General features: G+C 53.3%; 1 protein-coding gene across 1 annotated transcript in view; it reads right to left on the reverse strand.

Annotated features, from left to right (window-relative positions):
* PI4KA (phosphatidylinositol 4-kinase alpha) overlaps positions 1-14399 on the reverse strand; it is a 105870-nt gene that overhangs the window by 11168 nt on the left and 80303 nt on the right. Inside the window, exons 24-36 of the mRNA XM_056120671.1 lie at positions 14187-14257; positions 13943-14067; positions 12269-12350; positions 12000-12083; positions 11444-11533; positions 9625-9744; positions 7756-7848; positions 6358-6514; positions 5897-6024; positions 3055-3213; positions 2673-2824; positions 1393-1500; positions 777-904 (exon numbers count right to left, since the gene is read on the reverse strand). Of these exons, the coding sequence (XP_055976646.1) occupies positions 777-904; positions 1393-1500; positions 2673-2824; positions 3055-3213; positions 5897-6024; positions 6358-6514; positions 7756-7848; positions 9625-9744; positions 11444-11533; positions 12000-12083; positions 12269-12350; positions 13943-14067; positions 14187-14257 (1497 nt within the window). The remainder of the gene's footprint in view (positions 1-776; positions 905-1392; positions 1501-2672; positions 2825-3054; positions 3214-5896; positions 6025-6357; positions 6515-7755; positions 7849-9624; positions 9745-11443; positions 11534-11999; positions 12084-12268; positions 12351-13942; positions 14068-14186; positions 14258-14399) is intronic.

The raw sequence follows: 14399 nt of genomic DNA on the forward strand, positions 1-14399 counted from the left end.
CACTGCCTTTTCTTCCTCCCCCTTCACCCTGTATACTTTTGTTTTTGGTTTGGGACACACCTGGCAGTGCTTGGGGGTTATTTGAGGCTTGGTGCCCAGGGCTGCTCCCAGTGGTGCCCAGGGAACTGTGCAGTGCTGGGGATCAAACCCTGGTCCTCCAGCCGATCGTATGCTCCAGGCATTTGAGCGAGCTGCCTCTCAGCAACCCCAGGAAACTTTTTTAGGGTTTGCTTCTGCGCTACACCCTATAGTGCTCAGGGGTTACACTCCTGGCTCTGTGCTCAGGAATCCTGGTGGTGCTCAGGGGACCGTGCGGGATGCCAGGGATTGAACCCTGTCAGCTGTGTGCAAAGCAAGTGCCATGCCTGCTGCTCTATCTCTTTGGCTCAACCCTGGGAAACTCATTCGTCCTCAGACATTGGCTCATACGTCAGTTTCTTCTAGAAAACTGCAACTGGCCCCCAACTCTGGTGAGTAAGTGCTTGGCCGTGAGGGTGCACACATGCTCTCAAGAGGGAGCTGCCTGCTCGTCTGATTGTCTCCCGCCAGCTGCCAGCCGACCGTGCCTCATTCACCTGCTGCCCCTGCCCCAGTCCAGCTGGCAGCGTTGAGCACAGTGCTGGAGTGTGCGGGGGGCTGTGATCTGGGTCAGAGCCAGCAGAAGTCAGGCTGTCTGCTCAGGCCTTCCTGCTCCTGCTCGGGCCAGGGGAGAGAAGCGGGCCAGGCTTCCTGGGGCTCCCAGGCCTGTGCAGCACGGCAGTGTCAGCCCCACTCACCTGGGGGCACAAGCTGACTGGCTGTCAGGTACTTCTTATCGGAGAACATGGCGGTCCAGAACTTAATCATTATGCTGATGTCTTCGCGGAGCCTCTTTTCTCCTTGAGTGGGGAACCTCGGGGGACAGCTTCAAACAACCACAGAGAACAAGAGTTGAGTGTGGACTCAAAGTGAGAGGAGAGGGGTGAGGGGTGGCGTCTTCGTAACAAGAGGCGAGCTGGTGCTGTGGCAAGGGAAAGTGTGGCTCTCAAAGCCCGCGCTGACTCCTTCCTAGTGACCTCAGGACACCGACAGTACCCAGCCGAATGATGTGTGGGGGCAGGTCAGGAACCACGGCTGCTCCAATCAATGGCAGAGGTGCAGGGGCTAAGTGTCAGGCAGCGAGGAACTGAATTCTGCGTGCACTAACACTCACGCAAGCAGGAAGCACTTGATCTCTCCGGCCAGGTGGACCAAGGGAAGGCACGGAACTCAGGGTGGCCAGGTCTGAGTTCACACCAGGAACGGAGAGGGCCGAGACTACCCAATTCCGGGATTGCCGGCACAAACCAGACAAACCCTTTCCTCTCCCTGTGGGCGGTGCTGGGCTGTCACAGCAGCCCCGGGCGTACGTACCTGAAGTAGTCAAAGGCGGTTGAGTAGATCTTCTCTCGAAGCACATTGCGGATGGTCGCGTTGGGAACCACGTCAGCGTGCAGGAGGGAGAGCCCCAGGGTCAGCAGTCTGCACGAGAGCCCCCAGGCCCGGTTAGGGTCGCTGCCCTGGGCCTGCTGAGGGCAGAATCCTGAACTCCCAGGAAACCACACAGCCTGAGCTTGGGTTATCTCTAGCTGACAGAGTTCTGGGGACCCAGGGCAGGGGCACCAGGGAAGATTTTGGGGTGCTGGGGGGATGGTGGGACGTCACAACTAGAGGTGCTTAGGGGCCACTCCTGGCTCTGTGATCAGGGGTCACTCCTGGCAATGCTCAGGAATCAAATTAGGGTGGGTTACGTTGAAGGCAAGTACCTTAACCCTTGCACTATCTCTCCTATTTGCGGAGGGCGGGGAGCCTTCAAATTTGGTGGGAGGGAAAAAAATCCATGTGTATGCTAATCTGCCTGACTGAAGCTTTACTATAAGCAACTGTTGGCAAATTGTTCCAAGTCCCCTAAGGGCACAACAAAAGGAGACACCGAACCAAAGTTCAGCCCAAGTTAAAACTGAGTATCGGGCTTCTGCCGGGTCAGGCTTATTCAAGACACCCTAGACAGCACTGTGGGAGACGGTCAGTAAGGGCCTAGGGCCACTCCTTCCCTAGCAATCCACTCTCGCCAGGACTCTGAAGATGGGAAATAAAAGCAAAGGAACCCAAAGTCAGTGAAAAGTGTGACCTCTGGGTGCCCTGTGGGCAGCAGGAACTCCAGTCTGCATCTTGGGTCGGGGAGCAGCAAGAAGAGGCACAGGCAAAGAGGGGCAGCATCCACTGGCCAGGGCTCCTACGCCCCCTCCACTGGACACCCAGCTCCCCACCTCAGCTCAGACCCCTTCCCACTGCCCACCAGCCCCACTCCACCGGGCATCATGCCCCCAAAGACAGGAGAACAGGGGCCCCTGATGTGCAGCTGACAGTCTGCCACAGGCATGATCAGAAGTCTCCTAAACATCTCAGGAAAGTGACCAGCACACAGCTGCCGCTGGCCGCCTGGGCTGAGCGGGTTGTGATCACTCACCACTCTGCCCCCACCCACATCGAGGCCTGTCAGTGAATTGCCTTCCCAGCCTTGTCCTGAGGCGCAGGGCACACTGTCCCGTGGCCCAGCTCCAAGTGAACAGGTCATTCACAACACGTCTGCCCATTCCGTGATGAGTGACCAGGGCGCCCCCCGCCCCTCGCCTGAGTGCTGAGCTCCTCACTTGAAGCGCGGCCCGATGGCTGCCACGTGCCGGTTCATGCTGCCCTTGGCACCGCCGATGTTGAGCGACATGGAGCGTTGCAGCAGGCTGGAGAAGATCTCCACCTGGTCCGAGCTGCAGTACTTGGCGATCTCGAACCGCTGCACCAGGAACTGAGGGGAAGAGCCGCAGCTGTGCATTCCACAGCCTCGGGGACCCAGCTCCATGGAGGGCTGGGGGGCAGGAGCAGAGGCCAGCGAGGACTGGGGAAGAAGGCCCAGGAGCCCCCACAACCCAGGGAAGTCCCACTGCTTGCCGGGCCACTTCTCAGGGGTGGAGCGGGGTGAGGGGGAGTTGAGCCACCATGCAGCCAGCAAAGAGGAGCAGCTCGCCGGGCACCTACGTCAATCCAAATGTAGTGGGGGGTCACTTCAGGGGCACAGGGTCTGGGCTGACTCGCTTCTGATGCGGCCAGGGGGTCGGCTTCTTTGATCTCCGCAGAAAACAAGCCAAACTTCTGCTCCACCGTCATCTGCCAGGCGCCGGCCATTTCCCGCATGAACTGCAAGGACACAGGATGTGTGCTGGAACACTGTACGACTGAAACTCAATCATGAACAACTTTTTTGTTTTTATTTTTTTGGATGGGGGCGTCACACCCAGTGGTGCTCAGGGGTTACTCCTGGCTCTGCACTCAGGAATGACTCCTGGCAGGGCTCAGGGGACCCTATGGGATGCTGGGGATGGAACCCAAGTCGGCCATGTGCAAGGCAAACGCCCTACTTAGTGTCCTATCGATCTGGCCCCTCATGAAAAACTTTGTAACTATAAATGTCACTGGTGATTCAATTAAAACCAAACCAAACCAAACTTGCAACTTTCAGCTCTTTCAAAATTAGAACATTCAAAATTACAAATGAGATACGTTCACTAAATAATAGTTAGAGAAATGAGATCTACTGTGGGACCCCAGGTGCTAAGAGGAGCAAGTGGTAGCCCTGGGTCATTGGTCACCGCTCAGGGAGAAAGCAGAGCAGGGAAGGGGCTCGAAGAAGGAGTGGGGGGATGGGTGACAGCCAGGCAGGTGGAGGTGCTGGGAACCGCTTGCCTCCATATCAGCACAGAACAGCAGGATGTCTCAAGATAAGGGTGACTTTTCTTTATCCCTATCTCCTGTCTCCCAACTTCTTTTACAACGAGAACATGGTCACGGTCATGGTCCTCCCGTTGTTCATCAATTTGCTCGAGCGGGCCCAGTAACGTCTCCATCATGAGACTTGTTGTTACTGTGTTTGGCATATCGAATAGCGGTAGGGTGTTTGCCTTACAAGTGGCCAACGTGGCCGACCCGAGTTCGATTCCTCCGGCCCTCTTGGAGAGCCCGGCAAGCTACCGAGAGTATCTTGCCCACACGGCAGAGCCTGGCAAGCTACCCGTGACGTATTCGATATGCCAAACGAGAACACATTGCCTTATTAATAAGGAAACAAGAAAGGCTCAGAAACAGAGACTGAGCGGCCTTGTGGGCTGGGCTGGGGCAGCGGGCCTCTGTGAGGCAGAGACGGGGGTGAGCGAACAGCCTCAGTCTTGAGCTACGAGGCCTGGGTCCGAGTGTTGCGGGCAGGCAGAGGCAGGTCCTGAAGAGCTGGCTCCCAGAGAGAGGAGACCTCCATGGAAACAGCACGTCTGGGCAGTGTGGTGGACAGTGAGGGGTCTGGGCTAGTTTGGCGGGTCAGCCTCCAAAGCCTAAGCCCTGAGGCCAGCCGAGCTCCTTAGGGTGCTGGCAGGTACAAGGGGACACACCAGAACTGAGAAGGCCGAAACCCAAGTTTTCCTGGCAAACATGCTACACAGTTCCTCTTCTATTTTACCTGAATTACAGTGAAAGATTCTTACGTCATTCCAAAGCTGCACCCAGACATATAGTCAGTCACAGGACTGTTGGGGCAGAGAAGCTCCCCAAGGAAAGGGAGATCACCCGTGTGCACCCTGTCTCCACACAGGAGGGACCCAGGGGCGCCGGCGGGACAGAGCCCAGCCTTTTCCCCTTCTGAGGCAGGACCAAGGGCCTCTCCCTGACGACTCAGATCTACCTCAGAAGCCAACTGGTTCAAAATAATTCCAAACTCTGAATGCTGGGCTTGATACAAACCCCAAGCAGTTATAAAACGCCAAACAACAGGGAAGTTTTAATAATTACTACACCTGCCTGGGACAGTCTAGATTTTGAAATATTCCAATTTCTCTCAGGAGGCTAGAAAAACAAAACACCTCTTTTGATCATTTAACTCAACTGATAGGGGAAATGCAGGGGGCTGGGGGAGATGAAAATTCTTGTTAACATGGAAACTAAATCACTGTGGTTTTTAAGTAAAAATAGATTTTATTTGGAGGCTTTTAGGAAGGGGAAGGAGGGAGGAGAAAAAGAAACAACCCATTCAAGTGAGAACTGGTCTTCTGCTAAGTCAGAGACAGCCCCTACACACATCCCAGCACTAGATAGGAAAGCACGAAAGTACACATCTCAAGAGGGGAGATGCGGGCGCCACATGAGGTTGGCCACTTGAGCACATGCAGCACATGGGCTTGGCAGCGTATACGTCGAAAATCAAATCTTTGGAAAATAGAATTATTCATAGCTGTAAGCCTATGGGCCGACTCCAGTAGAGATTTCAAAAATCCCAACACAGGGAAAGGCAGACTCTTGTCCTGTAGCAGACCAGGAGAAAGGTCCTTCTGCACAGACACAGCTGCTCCCAGCGGGCACACATCTCAACAGGCGCCCCAAGGAGCAGCTCTCCTGCTCGGAGAAACAGCTCCCCCTACCGCATTCTTGAAGAGTCGCAGCATCCAGGCTTGACTGGGAAACTTTTTGGGGGCAGAAGATTAGAGGGGTTGGTTGGGTCACACCAGTGATGTTCAGGGGTTCCTCCTGGCCCTGCACTTAGGAGTTACTCCTGGCAGTGCACAGGGGACCATCTGGAATGTTGGGGATCAAAGCTGGGTCAGCTGCGTGCCAGGCAAATGCCCTACCCACTGTACTATCGCTCTGGACCACCACTGGGAAACTTTTGACATCCATTCACCCTCCTAGGCCTCGTTCCAGTCTTGAGGTCAGTTGTTAGCATCTTGCCTGTGTGAGGACTGAGGCCCCATAGATCTCTGAGCTTGTAGCTGAGACCCCAGAGTTGGCTCTCTCCCTCTCACCCTGCCCAGACCCCAAACTGACTTCCGCTGTTTCCTACCGGCACTTCCACTCCATTCTTGCCCGCAAGGAGCCACTCCCAGCAGGCGAGGGCCGTTTCCATGCCATGCTCGTTGAACATTCGGAGGGGGCCCCAGCACAGGTGGTGGAGGAGCTGCGGGTCACAATCTAGAATCAAACACAGGCTGTTCAGTGCTAGGGGCTGAGCTGAACCCAGAGCCTCCTCAGGCCAGCGAGGCAGCCAGCAGCAGCAGGGCCAACAAGGACCTTTAACTTGCTACCAAACACCCAGGATGCCAAGGAGCTCTCTATTAGTGAATGATCTGATTTTGTGGGCTGGAGACTGAACCTAGGGCCTTGTTCATGCTAGGTAAGCGCTGGACTGCTTAAGCAGACTCCCTGGCTTCTCTTTCTTGATCTGGAACGCCAGTTCCCTCGGATGACCAAGACCAGCACTCACTTACTGATGCCCCCAGGGCTCCTTGGCGCCTTCTCTTTTACCTTTGCTGCTGATGAGCATTGCTGTCAGTTTGAACATGGCCTGCGTGTAGTTCTGGGTATTGTTCAGGTCTAACGCTCTACACAGCTCCTGGACCATCATTTTGTTTAGGTCAGATATCTGACCAGTGGCATCTGAGAACCGAATCATTCCATATACCTGCAAAAAAGGACACTTGTCAGGAGAGTCACCTACAGTCCAGGCTTGTGGGGTGAGGCCCCGGCAGACCGTGACCGCTCCTGAAACAGAACCAGCAGGTGCTTTGCTGTCCCAAACTACAGTTTACACAAAAGGTGACAGGCTTGTTCAACAATTCTGCCACAAAATTACAGAGAGGAAAACAGCGCTGGTTCCCCACTACCAGAAACTATGACTGAGGGCAGACAGGTCTGTCATCTTTGTAGTCTAGCATTAAGCCCAGGGTCTGTATGACTGGGGTCCAATTAAAGCTCCTTCAGAATCAATGACTCAAACTAGGTGATAAGTCTTTTTTATTTTTATTTTTATTATTTTTTTTAAGTGGGGACACACCCCAACGTGCTCAGGGCTTACTCCTGGTGGTGCTTGCGAACCATATGTAGTGCTGGGTGAGCTGTGAGCAATCAAGCACCTTACCCCTGTGTATCTCTCTGGCCCCAGTCTGTCTCACTAATTTTAAAGAACACAACCATTTGTCTCCCTAAGTAAGGTGAAATCTCTCACCTGTTATTTGACTACCAACCAAAACCAAATCAACCCATAAGGTCAGACTTTCCTGCACTATGAGAGCACTCACATGTGTGGAACAAGCACCCAGCAAAATCCTGGACACTGAGAACAGAGGAGTGGTGAAGGCTTAGTAGAGCAAAGACTGTCCCTCCCTGCTAAGGTAACAGAAGGAGCAACTATTGGAGTAAAATAAGGCTACATATCTTGGGACTGTACCCCCCAATTCAAAGAGGGCACTGATGGACTTCCAGGGGCGTCTGGGACAGTGTAGACTAGCTATCATGTTTAACAGAGAGGGAAACTGAGGTCCATAGACTTGTTAGGCTGGGATCAACTGTGATGACAGGCAAAAACTTTTAGGATGGAGATGGCTGTGGCCCCTGAGTGATTCTGGGAAGCTAATATTGTTTGCCTCAATCTTTATTTGTAAACACTGGAATAATAGTATGTCCCCCTCATGGACCTCCCTGAATAATGCGTATGTGGCACCTAGTGGGTATCTGCCAGTCCTTGAGAAACACAGACCCTCTTACTGCAGCCAGAGTGGGGATGCCCGGAGTCAGAGAGGGGTGTGCTGATGAGCCCAGCCCATGCCTCACATCCCTGTCACTGGAGCGAGCTCCACATTCATCCGACCCCACGCTCAGAGGAGAGGATGCTCTGAAGGGTTTCAGACGAAAGGGCAGCATTACCTCGCCTGCATAGCGGTTGCGCAGATTCAGGGACGCCATGAAGTTGGAGTAATCTTTCTTCACACAGGCCGGGCGCTCAGTTAGCTGAGTTGCCTACAGACAAATATTGATCATCGGTTTAGACCGCCCAACATGTTTTCCTCATGTTTACAATGCCTGATCTAAATCCAATGAAGTAGTCAAATTTGAGGGGGCTGGAGTGACAGCACAGCAGGGAGGGCGCTCGCCTTGCACACAGATGACTGCGGCTCAATCCCCTGTACCCCAGGGTTCTCCGAGCCCACCAGGAGTAATTCCTGGATGCAGAGCCAGGAGCAACCCTAAACAGTGTTGGGTGTGGTCCCCACACAAACATCAACAAAAAGAAGGACAAAAAGAAGTTAAGTTCTGATCCAGAGGGTAATAAAAACCTGTCAGTGCTGTCAAGTTAAAAGAGGGGAGCATTTTATTCATTAAAGAAAAAAAATCTTCTTGTGAGGGCCATACTCAGTACTGCTCAGGGTCATGGTGGTGGCGCTGTGTGTGTGGGATGCAGTTCTGGGGATCAAACCCCAGACCTCACACATGCGAAATATGTGCTCTGGCATTTGGATCACTTCCTGTGCTCCCAAATACTTCTAATAGTGGTTTTTCAACCAGTCTGTGAAAAAGTTATTGCTTCCTAAGATATCAGTGGTACTATTACAAAAATCTATATAAAAGCATTCTTATTATAAATATTACTATAAATGCATTTTGGGGGTCGGAGAGATAGTTCAATGGGCTAAGCACATGTATGTGGGAGGTCTGGCTCTGCTCCTCCGCACTGCATGCTCCCGAGTACTCCTGACTTCCTGGTCCAGAGTTCCTCTGCTTCCGTCTCACCCTCCAGGGTCCCCTTCCACCCCTGCAGGCCTGGGTGTGGGTAAATGCCTCTCCCGACCCCTGGCTGCTCACTGCTGCCTCACTCTTCAGTGAGGGCCTAGCCAGCATCGCTGAAGACCACTAGATACTTCTGTAAAGGAGCAGACAATGTAAATGCCATCTTGTTCTGCTTATAACTCTCACCCCCTTGGCCTCTGTCCTGTCTCTTTATACAAAGGAATGTCTTCATCACTGTGTGTTTAATGTTAAACCGGGAGTTGGTTACGGATGGGTGGGAGGGAACAATACTCAGGTCCTCCGGAGTGAGGTCGCTAAGGGCTGTCGGTGGGTTCCCGGAGACGGGGACTGTTTGCCAGGAACAGACCATTGTCAGCAAGGCCCTGAACGCCAGCCCCCAGCTGCGTGACTAGAACCCTCCTTAGCTGCTATGCCACTACCCTCTAGAGAAACCCTCCCCCACCTGGGACTAGGGGTCTTCTCGGACAAGCCTGTGCTGGGTTCCAAGGTTCCCGCCTGTCGGATGACCCACTGCCAACCACCTACTCTGAGCCAAAGCACCAGTTTAACTCAGCAAGTCTGACTTGCCACCCTCCAAATTAATCTTGAGAGGAGCAGATCTGTGTGCATGGCTCAGAATCCTGAAGAGGGCTACAAGGAAATCCAAAGAAAGTTTCAGATTCCTGACTATAAAATGAGGCGGTGTCTCACAGAAATCAGTTTTCTGTGGGTCTAGGCAGACAAACACCTAACCCTCACCTCACTAATGAATCAAGCTGAAGTCTCTGTCAGTTAATTCGAAACAGAAGCACAGGGCTGGCGAGAGGGAGCAAAGGGCTGAGTGCATGCCGTGCAGGCAGAAGCCCGGATTGGGTCCCTGGCCCTACATGGCCCCCTGAGCACTGTGGGGAGTGACCCTGAGCTCCTTCTGAAGACGGTTGGTGGTGGCCCAGCACTGCCCCCTCTGCTTTGCTGCAGGGGAGCACTATACCCCGGAGGAGCACTTACCCCGAGAGTCGTGTTCTGCTTGTTGTAGCCGGCAAAGTGCAGGATGCTCTCAGTGGCCATGGCCAGTCCTGTGTGCTGGGACAGTCCCGACACCCAGTTCTGATGTTTGTTCAGATACTCCTGAAACAGGGTGGGGGAAATGCTGTGAGGTAATGGTACAAATGAAAGCTTTCTAAAATGAGTCAGGGGGAGGGAGACGGAAACCCTGTTCTTGGGACAGGAGTGCCCCCGACCCTGCTGGCTGGCTGCTGGCACGGGAGAGAGGGTGGTGCAGACTCCGAGGGGCCAGCACAGCCCGTGAGAGAGCCCACATGCCTTCAGCATGTCCCTGCCAAGCAGCTGCCCTCTGCCAGGGGGTCTGCCTGCCACTGGGGTGAGAGCGGTGGGGTCCCACCCTGCAGTCAGCACACAGGCCCTCCTGCTACAGCTTCCCTGCTGGGCAGAGGCAGCTAGATGGAGCAGGGAAAGTACCCGAGTCGGCCTGGCCAACTGGTGGAAGAGGGCAAAAGGCAAAGGCACACGGGCTCGGAGGTGCGAAGAGAATCCTGGGATTAAGGGCACTGCAGGAGGACTGGAGACAGTACAGCGGGGAGGGCATTTGCTTTGCAGGTGGCTGACTCAGGTTCAATTCCCGACATCCCATATGGTCCCCTGAGCATTGCCATGAGTAACTCCTAAGTACAGAGCCAGAGTAACCCCTGAGCATCACTGGGCGTGACCCAAAGCAAAAGAAAAAAAAATCATTGCAGGAACAGTAGGTACAAAGAGCAAGACAGGATGGGCCATGTGGAGGCATTTAGGGACACACACACACACACACACACACCACACACACCCTTTTAAAGAGACATATGAGAGCATTTGCTCACAAAATGGCATCGTAGTTTTGGAAGTTACCCAGAGCCACAAAGGCTCATGGGTATGGAAAGTAACTGATGGACATGTGTGTCAGGGTGGTCCACCCAGCAGAGTACAGGAGCTGATGGACACGTGTGGGAGGGTAGTCCACTCAGCAGAGTGGCTTAGCTGAACTGGCAGGAGGCAGTGTGGAGGCCAGGGACAGCCAGGGACAGACGGGAGGCTGCATGCTGGCGACTGTGCAGTAAGGGATGGACAGCAGGTGGCAGAGGGGGTCAGAGGGACTGGATGGGCTGCATAAGGAAAAAGGAAGGCCGGGCAATACCAGCAGGGATGCCTGCTGGCTGAGGATTTCAGGACTTTCTGAGGCTTCTTCATTTTTCTGTCTTGAAAATAACCGAGTGTTGGGGCCAGAGAGATAGTACAGCAGGGTCAGAAACCTGCCTTGCACAAGGCAGACCAGAGTTCGATCCCTGGCACAACATTATGGTACCTCAAGCCCTGTCAGGAATGATCCCTGAGCAGAGCCAGGATTAAGCCCTGAGCATGCACCAAGAAAAGCAAGCAAACAAACAAACAAAAAACAATCACCACTATTTTACTTTTGGATTCTCAATTCTATCTTTTTTTTCCCTGTGATTACTTCTGTATGTGGTAGATTTTGGGTTTTGGTCCGCACTCGGTCATACTCAGGGGCTATTCCTCACGAGTGACTCCTGGCAGTGTTCAGGAGCCTATCATACAGGGTGCTGGGGATTTGAACCAGGGTCCACTGCATGCAAGGCAAATGCCACACCCCAGGTACTATCTCTATGGCCTGAAAGTTTGATGTTTCTTTTGGGAGTTAACGGTGTGGCTCAGTGGGAGAATATCTGCCCAAGTGTATGAGGCCCTGGGTTGGATCCCAGGCTCTGCCCAAATAAAAGCAAAATTATCAATCTTTGATGATTTCATGATGTACCTGTAGGTGGGACTTGGTGACTGTGGGTGCCCACTTCATTGCTTCCTGCAGGATCATTCCACAGCGTGCAGCAAAGTCCTTCACGATGCTCTGAAAAAGTATGATCGACCCGAGGTCAGGGCATGTGTTTGTTTTTTTTTGATTTTGGTTGATAGACAGCAGTGCTCCGGGAACCCAGGCCTCCTGCATGCAAAGCACGTTCTAGTCCTTTGAGTTATCCCCCCAGCCCAAGGTCAGGGCATCTGTTTGGACTGTTAGAGGTCAGCCAGTTATGTCCCTCCATCAGTACCAGACTCAACACAACTCAGGCTAGAAAGCAGGTCAATGAGTCAAGCTTGCCCAGCGCAGTTCTGAGAGTCTATAGAGAGAGCTGGAAACCCCTTCAGGAGCTGGACTATGAAGAGAACCTCAAGTGAGCACGGTCAGGGGGGTGAGAGCAGGCCTGGCAGACAGGCAGACTGGGAGAACGTCAGCACCTCCTTACACTGTGTGACCTGTGGACTCCAGGATGGCTGCAAAGGGACCCACAGTAAGGGGAGCGCTTCGGCCTGCCTACCTCACGGGCTTCACAGGTGTCGGGAACGGTGATGCGGTAGGGGGCGTCCGGGATGTCATAGTAGGGCTGGTCCTTGTGGATGTCCTGGAAGCACAGCAGGGCCCTCTCGCTGCTGCCTCTGAGCGGCTCTGTGAGCGGGGCCTCCCGCAGCCTCCCACCCCCATCCACTTCAGCTTACTGGGAAGGTCAAGGTGACATCCCCACCCCCAATGTGGCCACTTCTGACATCAGTTCTGTTCAGGAGCAAGGGGGGAGACAGGGACACTCACTGCGCTCAGTGACAGTGACAGGGTCTGCAGAATATCCAACATGGTCTTCAGCACCGTCCCGCTCCAGAGCAAGTGGGGGAACCTGCACCAAGATTGCCTCTCAGGGTGGGTGTAACCAAAATGCCAAGAACCTGTATTACTTTTGTATTTGTGTTTTTGTCATTTTTTAGCCAGAACTGGCAGTGCTCAGGGCTCATTTCTGGCTCAATGTTCAGCGATCATTCTTGGTAAACTCAGGGGACCATATGAGATGCCAGGGATTGAACCCAAGTTGACTGCATGCAAGGCAAACACCCTGCCCACTGTACTATTGCTCTGGCCTGAATCTGTGTTTCTTAAAGTCTCTGTCTCCCCGTCTCTCTCTCCTTTTCTCTCTCTCTCTCTCTCTCTCTCTCTCTCTCTCTCTCTCTCCCCTCTCTCTCGCTCTCCCCACTCTCACTGTTTTGGGGCCACAGTTAGTAGTGTTCAGAGCTTACTCCTGGCTCTGCACTCAGGAATTACTCCTGGCAGTGGAACCATATGGGATGCTGGGGATCGAACCCAGGTTGGCTGCATACAAGGCAAACACCTGCTGTATAGCCCCCAAATGCTGCTTCTCAGAGAAGGAAGCCTCCTCCTGCTGCCCAGCTGAAGGTCAGTGGAGGTCAGGTGCTCCTTGTCCAACAGGCTCCAGGCCCTGGCCAGTCCCAGGCCCTACTATAATCAGGCTCTGAACAAGCACCGTTCTCCCACTCCCCCAGATAATCCTCCTGCTTTCCACCAAGGCTCTCAAGAATTTCCACACCATGGCATGAACTGAAAAAGTCAGTAAATAAACATGGCAGTACATGGTCTGGGGGATGGGGGTGGGGGGCTATTTCTGCACGACTGACTCTCTGGGCCAGTGCAGACAGACACAGGAGTGTTTGTGGGCCTTGACCTCTGGCCGCTTGGCCCAGGCAGGCTGATGAGCGGAGCGCCTGCGTACAGCGGGGCACTGTGGGCTGACCAACAGGCCCTCCAAACTGCAGAGGCTGTTCTTACCTGGGGGACCGGGCGTGTCCCACAAGTCTGTCTGGCTCCCAGCACAGAGCCTTGAGTGGGCTTTCCCTTCATGCTAAGGGCCCTCTAGTTGGACCCTGGGTTAGAAGACGGCCCTATGCATGACAGTGAATGTCCCAGAACAAGCCCAGAGAGGCTTTGAGACAGCCTGGCCAAATCTGGTGTGAGATTTCACCCTGGCCATGGTATGAACTGTAGGTAGTATTAATAGTTTAGAATAGGGGCCAGAGTGACAGTACAGTGGGTAAGGCGCTTGTCTTCCCAAGTTCGATCCCCAGCATCCCATATGGTCCCCTGTGCAAGTGTCAGGAGTGATTCCCTAAGTGAAGAGCCAGGAGTAAGTCATGAGCACTGTGGGATGTGACCTAAAAACCAAACACACACACACACACACACACACACACACACACACACACACACACACACAGTGGTTCAGACTAAGTGGAGGTTTCAGGATTAAAATTCTAAAATTCCAGCTTTGCAGGAAACTCACTGACATTCTGAGATTCCATGGTTTTAGTTCTGTCACCACTATTTTCAATACTTGCAACATAAAGATGATTATTCCTTGTGTGCCCTATCAAGGTGTGTCCACCCTCCTCCCTGTACCATAAGAAAGAAAATGAACTTTACTTATCCACCAGTCCAGACAGATACTTGTCTGCCACCCTCCGTATCCTCTTGTGAATGTGGTTGAAGTTCACCAGGAGAAACTGTGCGTGCCGCTCTAGCTCCTCTTCATTCTCCTTGGTCTTAGCCTAGAGATTCAGGAGAGGTGTGAAACAGGCACCCTCAGTGGCCCCTGTCCCTTCCCCCCCCTCCTGCCACACACACACACACACAAATCCACATTTGCATTCTGACAAACAAGACTTACTTTATCGGCCATCATGTTCAGGAAAGCGTCAAACACTTTGTCTGCGACGGCAATCACACACTGCATCATCCCTGACATGAGAAGGGGTTTCCGAGGGTTAGGAGAATCGATCGAAAGGGACCCATCCCAGCTACTTTAAAATTCTTTGTTTGGAAATGCCTGGAACTTTCCAAGGAGTTGCAGAGAGCACAGAGAGCTCTCACAGACCCAGTA

The sequence above is a fragment of the Sorex fumeus genome, unplaced genomic scaffold, assembly GCF_029834395.1.
Source record: "Sorex fumeus unplaced genomic scaffold, SorFum_2.1 ptg000043l, whole genome shotgun sequence".
Taxonomy (NCBI): Eukaryota; Metazoa; Chordata; class Mammalia; order Eulipotyphla; family Soricidae; genus Sorex; species Sorex fumeus.